The sequence below is a fragment of the Cryptomeria japonica genome, chromosome 6 (genome assembly GCF_030272615.1).
Source record: "Cryptomeria japonica chromosome 6, Sugi_1.0, whole genome shotgun sequence".
Lineage (NCBI taxonomy): Eukaryota > Viridiplantae > Streptophyta > Pinopsida > Cupressales > Cupressaceae > Cryptomeria > Cryptomeria japonica.
The window spans coordinates 159,365,445-159,373,342 of NC_081410.1; the positions used below are offsets into that span (position 1 = coordinate 159,365,445).

General features: G+C 34.1%; 1 protein-coding gene across 1 annotated transcript; it reads left to right on the forward strand.

Moving 5' to 3' along the window:
• The first annotated feature begins 254 nt into the window (after positions 1-254).
• On the forward strand, positions 255-6,265 carry LOC131035144 (multicopper oxidase LPR1). Its single transcript, XM_057966783.2, has 5 exons — positions 255-483; positions 598-831; positions 2,038-2,607; positions 4,686-5,582; positions 5,912-6,265. Exons 1-5 carry the CDS (start codon positions 418-420, stop codon positions 5,960-5,962), a joined length of 1,818 nt encoding a protein of 605 aa, XP_057822766.2. The 5' UTR covers positions 255-417; the 3' UTR covers positions 5,963-6,265.
• The last annotated feature ends 1,633 nt before the right edge of the window (positions 6,266-7,898 follow it).

The window sequence follows — 7,898 nt, forward strand, 5'->3', positions numbered from 1 at the left end:
TATTACATGAAAATCAGTTAAACCAAAAAAATTCTAAGGGAAAAAGGAGACAGATGTTTGCATTTTGACACAGAAAAACAGGAACAACTTTTTAAAAAGAACTCACTTTTTGCTGGTGCGAAGTTGGGGAGGGATAAATACTTCCCAAAACGGCCAATAAAAAAACAGACATGGCGTTACGTCAATGGTGACGAATTGGCTACGCAGTTTCTTCCACTAAGGAAGTAGTGGAGTTCTCAGCGTGCACAGTCGATTCACACATTGCCCTTAAATAATTGGGCACTCACTTTATTTTCTAACAATGTTTATCAGTTAAGCTTCATAAAAATTCGAAGTGACAGGCGGGTGGAATCGTGCACATCATTTTCTGAGTACCCATTGCTTCTATGAGGATCTCAATTTCATGGGTCGCCATTAATGAAGAAACTAAAGAATAATTACAGCATGAGGCAGGCACGCGGCACTACCCAATATGTCTTAATGGTATTAGAGTAAATTAATCAAGATCACATAATCAAAAAGTTATATATAGTCTGATCAGTGAGTATTATTTTCTCAGCATTCATATCTTGTGATGATTCAATGGTGTTGTTGCAGAGCACTGTGAAGATGAAGATAAGAAAGAGTATATTTGCTGTATTGCCATTGTTGTGCTGCATGGTGTTGGTTAGTTCAGATACAAGTGAAGATGCTTTACATGCCTTGGCGGCTTCTCTTGAGATGTTTGTTGATGAGCTCCCTGACATGCCCAAGCTGAAGGGCTATGTGACCTCCAAGGGTGGAGGTTTGAGTCCTGGTCATCTCCGAATTGGAATGTTCCAGACTAAATGGGTATGTTTTATACCTCTTTGAAGAAAAAATTAGTTTTGACAGAATGGATTTTTTATGGTTTGTGATATCAATATACATGGATGGATTTGATTGGGTAACATTTTATAATATCATTTTGCGGATGAGATAAAGATAGAAAAGAGATCAATGGATCATAGAATATGATCCGAAATGTTTACACATCAGAACCAGGTTTAAACAATTCAATTTAAGCTTTGTTTTGGGTGGTTCATCTTAAATTACACTAGTTTCTCTAATAGAATCCACCTATACATGAATTTCTGGATTTGATTGTGTAACATTTTTTTAGCATCAATGTTTTGGATGAGATAGAGTTAGAGAAGATAATTATGGATCATAGAGTATTATCTGAATCGTTGGTGTTACAAAGTATTACACATCAAAATTCAGCTTAAACAATCCACTTGAACTTTGACTTACTTAGACAGTTCAAGCTTACATTAGTTTTTCCAATATAACTCATCTATTAGTGTGACTTCAGATGAACTACTTAAACAAGTCAAAGTTTAGAATGTGTTGTTTAAACAAGTTGAAGTTTAGATTGGATAACATTTTTGTACATCATCGTTTGAGATGAGATAGAGTTAGATCGTTTTAGACGAGATAGAGCCAGAGAAGAGAATAATAGATCATGGAGTATCATTTTGGATGAAATAGGATTAGAGAAGAGAACAATAGATCATGATGTATCATCTTGGATGAGATAGAGTTAAAGAAGAGAATACTGGGTCATGGAGTATGATCTGAAATGTTGATGTTAAAAAATGATATACACTGAAAAACACACTCTAAGCTTTGACTTGTTTAGATGACATATATGAAATTACATTAGTCTTTCCAATAACAATCATTTATTAGTGTGATTTAAGATGAAGCATTTAAACAAATCAAAACTTAGAGTGTGTTGTTTAAGCCAAACTTAATCAAATCTAGAAATCTATGTATATATAATGGACTCTAGAAAATTTTCATCTCTATCTTATCTTTTGTTTAAGCCAAACCCAATCAAATCTAAAAATCTATGTATATTGGAATAATGAACTGTGAAAAATTCGCTTTTCTAATTCTATCTCATCCCGATGATGAATCATGAAATTAAAAAATGTTGCATAAAGTTTGGTATATTGAATTTAGCTTCGATAAACTTGTTAGAGTTAAAGTGTTAATAACTTAATGTTTTGGCAGAAATTTCACAGGGATCTACCAGCAAGTACCGTGTTTGCATATGGAGTGTCAAAGGAAAGTGCAAGTGTGCCTGGTCCAACCATTGAAGTTATGCAAGGCATCGATACAATGGTGACCTGGGAAAACCATCTGCCATCAAAGCATATTCTTCCATGGGATCCCACGCTAATGGTAGCAAGTCCTAAACAGGGGGGAATCCCCACTGTGGTTCACCTGCATGGTGGAATTCATGAGCCACAATCTGATGGGCACCCACTTGCCTGGTTTACAGCGGACTTTAAGGAGAAAGGGCCGGCCTGGAAGAAGCCCGAATACCACTACAACAATCTCCAGTCTCCAGGCAACTTGTGGTATCATGACCATGCCTTGGGCTTCACCAGAATCAATCTCCTCACTGGTCTTGTGGGTGCCTATGTTATTCGCAATCCCACTTTAGAGACGCCACTGAATCTTCCATCTGACCCTGAGTATGATCGCCATATTCTCATCTTTGACAGGAGCTTCGCAACTGATGGTTCAATTTACTTGAACTCCACCGGCAACAATCCTTCCATTCATCCTCAATGGCAGGTAAATCTGTTTTTGCTGTGTTTAGATGTATCAACAATTTCTATGGATTAGTTAGAATTCGAGGTTATCGCAACTGATGGTTCAATTTACTTGAACTCCACCGGCAACAATCCTCCCATTCATCCTCAATGGCAGGTAAATCTGTTTTTGCTGTGTTCAGATGTATCAACAATTTCTATGGATCAGTTAGAATTCGAGGTTAGGTTCATGCTTAAATAATATACTTTAAATTGTGACTTGTTAAGATGGTGGGTTAGACTTAAACAACACACTCTAAGTTTTGATTTATTTGAAATCAGACTTAAACAATACACTCTAAATTTTGACTTGTTTAAGACAGTCTAAGTTTTAACTTGTTTAGAATCATATTTAAATGACACACTCGCATTCTAAGTTTTGACTTGTTTAGAATGAGACTTAAACAACACACTCTAAAGTTCCACTTGTTTAGGTGGCAGATCTGACTTAAACAACACACTTTAAACTTTGATTTGTTTAGGTGGAGAATCAAACTTAAACAACCCATTCTAAGTTTTGACTTGTTTAGAGTCAGACTTAAACAACACACTCTAAACTTTGACTTGTTTAACACACTCTAAGTTTTAACTTGTTTAAAATCAGACTTAAACAACACACTCTAAAGTTCAACTTGTTTAGGTGGTGGATCTGACTTAAACAACACACTCTAAACTTTGACTTGTTTAACACACTCTAAGTTTTAAATTGTTTAAAATAAGACTTAAATATCACACTCTAAATTTTGACTTGTTTAACACACTCTAAATTTTGACTTGTTTAACACACTCTAAATTTTGACTTGTTTAAAATCAAAGTTAAACAAAATACTCTAAACTTTGACTTGCTTAGTGCACTCTTAGTTTTGAGCTTAAACAACACACTCTAAAATTTGAATTGTTTAAAATCAGAGTTAAACAACATACTCTAAACTTTAATTTGCTTAATGCACTCTAATTTTTTATTTGTTTAAAATCATACTTAAACAACACACTCTAAACTTTGATTTGTTTAGGTGGTTGATCAGACTTAAATAGCTCACCCTAAGTTTTGACTTGTTTAAAATCAAACTTATACAACACACTCTAAAGTTTGACTTGTTTAACACACTCTAAGTTTTGACTTGTTTAAAATCAAACTTAAACAACACACTCTAATTTTTGACTTGCTTAACTCGTTCTAAGTTTTGATTTGTTTAAAGTCATACTTAAACGACACACTCTAAACTTTGACTTGTTTAGGTGGTGGATCAGACTTAAACAACACACTCTAATTTTTGACTTGCTTAACTCGTTCTAAGTTTTGATTTGTTTAAAGTCATACTTAAACAACACACTCTAAACTTTGACTTGTTTAGGTGGTGGATCAGACTTAAACAACACACTCTAAGTTTTGACTTGTTTAGAATTAAACTTAAACAACACACTTAAAACTTTGACTTTTTTAACACACTCTAAGTTTTGACTTGTTTAAAGTCAAACTTAAACAACACAACTAAACTTTGATTTGTTTAACACACTTTAAGTTTTGACTTGTTTAAAATCAGACTTAAACAACACACTGTAATCTTTGACTTGCTTTATGTGCTCTAAGTTTTGTGTTGCTTAAAATCATACTTAAACAACACACTCTAAACTTTGACTTTTTTAGGTAGCGGATCAGACTTCAACAACACACTCTTTTGACTTGTTTAAATTCAGACTTAAACAGCACATTCTAAATGTTTATTTGATTAAAATAAGATTTAAACAACACACTTTAAGCTTTGAATTGTTAAAATGACTCATGTAAAATTACATTTACTTCCTCGTAAGACCTACCTTTTAATATGATTTCAAATGAATCATCTTAACAAATAAAAACTTAGAATGTATTATTAAAATCAAACCAAACCCAAAACCTTTCATTTGCTTTTCAAATGCTTCACAATTGAACTACTAACCTCTTTAAGATCAATCCATCTCTGATCCAAATTTGACCTATTTTCCAACACAGACTAAAACCCAAAATGTAATCTGACCTCACTAACATATGACAATTTGATTGGCCTTAATGTCTGGCAGCCAGAGTACTTTGGAGATGCCATTATAGCGAACGGAAAGGCCTGGCCTTACATGAAGGTGAAGAGGAGAAAATACAGGTTCAGAATTGTGAATGGCAGCAACGCTCGCTTCTACAGATTAGCCTTAAGCAACGGCCTAAACATGACCCACATAGGCTCCGACTCTGCATATCTCTCAAAGCCCGTGACAGTGAAAGAATACTTGCTTGGCCCCTCTGAGATTGCAGACCTAATCATCGACTTCAGCGCTTCATCCACAAACACAGCCATCCTAACCAACAGTGCAGAATACCCATATCCCTCAGGGGACCCTGTCGATGATCTCAATAGCAAAATCATGAAATTTCTCATCCAAGACAACACAGACCCATCTGTCGAGCAGGATCGAAGTCAAATCCCCAAAAAGCTGCTTCATTTCCGTCGACCCAGAAAGGATCTGGTGGTCCATGCAAGGTACATTGCCTTGTATGAGTACCAATCTTCTACTGGAGAGCCCACCCATTTGCTCGTTAATGGCTTACCGTTCAATGCCCCTGCGACTGAGACGCCCAAACAGGGGAGCAGGGAAGTCTGGAATGTTATCAATCTTACGGAAGACAATCATCCCCTGCATATCCATCTCGCCGTATTCTTCGTTGTTCAACAGATAGAGATCACAGATTTGGAGAAGTTCAAGAGTTGCATGGAGCAGAAAAACGATGCAGTGAAATGCGAGATAAAGAAGCATGCAAAGGGGAAAACAATGGCGGTTGCTGCTCCAGATAGAGGGTGGAAGAATGTGTTCAAAATGGAGCCTGGGTATATGACAACCATTGTTGTGGATTTCTCCTTGTTGGGTTCTAAGGGTTCATATCCCTTCAATGCTAGTGATGAGCCTGGTTATGTCTACCATTGCCATGTAAGTAATGCCATCTCTTTTATTGCTTCCTCTAAGTTGAATGAATGTGAAAGGGAAAGGTAACTTTTTAGATTCGAGAAATGGTCATTTGGTTTCCATGCACCCATGCATAAGTGATTATAAGTTGAGTGCCAAAGGGAAAAGGACCTTTTTAGATTTGGAAAATGACAATTCAATCTTTAAGATGCACCAATGCATAAGTGATCTTAAGTAGTTGTATATTAAGTTATAGTATATGATAATAATTTATGCATTGGTGGATTCTAAAGACTGGATAGTTATTTTTCTAATTTTATGTTGGGAATGATTATTTTTGTTTTGTTTTACAGATCTTAGATCACGAAGATAATGAGATGATGAGACCTCTCAAACTCCATTAATAGATTGCAATCCAGATGAGCAGCAAAGAGACGACCATAGAAACTGAATTGCTGACCTCTTTCATGCTACAAATGGTATTGCATGATAGAGGAGGTACTCTCCTTTATTAAAAGCTTCTAAATGGGTGTCATGCACCAAATCTATCTATGACATCAATTATAAGATAACAACAAAATAGACAATTATTGAAGTTTTATTCCTTTCAAGTAAATGCTTTAAAAAGACAATAGCTAGTGTCTTCACTTTTTGCTTGAAGTGGAGGTTGTATCTTATGATATGCAATTAAATTACAAGTTTGTTTTGTTCTATAGGCAATAAATTTTAATATTTAAAAATTAAAAAAAAATCTTTCTTAGTTATATGTGAATGGATGTGTTAGTGTAAGGGTGAAAAAGCATATTAGATCAATATATGTTCTTTAAAAACAAACACATTATAAATCAATTATTGAAGATTAGGACTCACTACTTAGAATTCCACTTCCCTTTAGAAACCAACTTCATATTGGAAGCCAATTATGGAAGACCAAGAACCACTACTTAATATTCCACTTTAGATGTCCCTACGGAGAATTGAATTTGAGTCTCCACAATAAAAACCCAACATTTTAATTAATCAATCTTAACCCCATGGACTCCAATATAAGTTGATCTTCTAGTTATTAAATTCATATTTAAATCCAGGTCTAAGATGACTCCTTCCCTGCTAGACTTTGCTTAACGATTTTGATGGTGAAACACTCAAAGTGCACACTAGGGTGTTGTATAAAAGGAAAAAATCCTAATTCATTTTGAACATCTTGAATCCATTAATCATCCAAGATCAAAATTTCATGAAGAGATAGATAGTAATTAATCTATGCATAGGTTCAACATGATATTAATTATATATGTATTGCATGATTGGTTCTAGTATATCTTCAAAGTTGTTATTTAAAAAAAATAGATCTACAAGTTTAACAAAAGAGAATGAGCCTTGCACAACAAACTAAAATAGATATAATCTAGTTTCATATTGTAGGCTATATATGTAAGGCATGTAGACATTTGACGATTAAAAATATTGAATCTATAAGTTAAAGTTAATTTCACGGTGTTAAGAATTATGGTCTATAATTAACTAATCATTAAACATAAAGATTAAATATTATGAAAATAAACAATTGAAATATAAATTGCAAAGTACATAGGTCATTATGTTACACATGAATTATTTTGGAAAAAGGGTTATAGTAAAAAATACCACAAAAAAATCATTGTTTTATTTAAGAAAACTTTACAATCTTTATTAATTAAAATCAAGAGCCCAACTTTCACAATCTCTTCTCCCCTCATTGCAATGCCTTAATACATCTTGCAATTATGTCAAATTCTCTGATTCATATATCCAATGATATATTGCAATCATTCAATGCATTTATAATGCATTCTCTCTTATTTAAGAATTTTTATTAAATACAGTTATTTAAGTCAATTAATAAATTAGCTAACATTTATTGCCATTCATGGCATAGTGAGATGGTTAAATCATGGCATTGTCCTTGTACCCACCAAAGTTCAAAACCTCATCGAACCATTGTGATTACCCTCACCAATCCATTGTGTCTATGGATTTGAACCTTTAAGTTTGAAGCCATTGATGTTCATTCTAGCGAATTTGTACTCCAAACTCTCGTTGGGTTGGTGTGCTTGTACACTTTGTACCCTTGCTAGACTATTATGTTCATATGTTGGGACTATTCACATTAATGCTATGTATTCATACTAGGGATGAGGTCCCTTGTTTGTGGCATCACTTGGCTTGAACTAGAATAAAAATTCATGTTATGGATAAAAAAGATTAATTAACATTTATGGAGCAACACTTTATAAATCACCCCTAACTTAAAATGACCAATGCCATATTTGTAAGGGTAAATTGTATAATTATAATATA

Coding starts and splice junctions, on each gene's coding strand:
- LOC131035144 (XM_057966783.2), top strand. CDS start 418: ATGAAGAAACTAAAGAATAATTACAGCATGAGGCAGGCACGCGGCACT. Junction 484..597: donor CTACCCAATATGTCTTAATG/GTATTAGAGTAA, acceptor GTGTTGTTGCAG/AGCACTGTGAAGATGAAGAT. Junction 2,608..4,685: donor CCATTCATCCTCAATGGCAG/GTAAATCTGTTT, acceptor AATGTCTGGCAG/CCAGAGTACTTTGGAGATGC.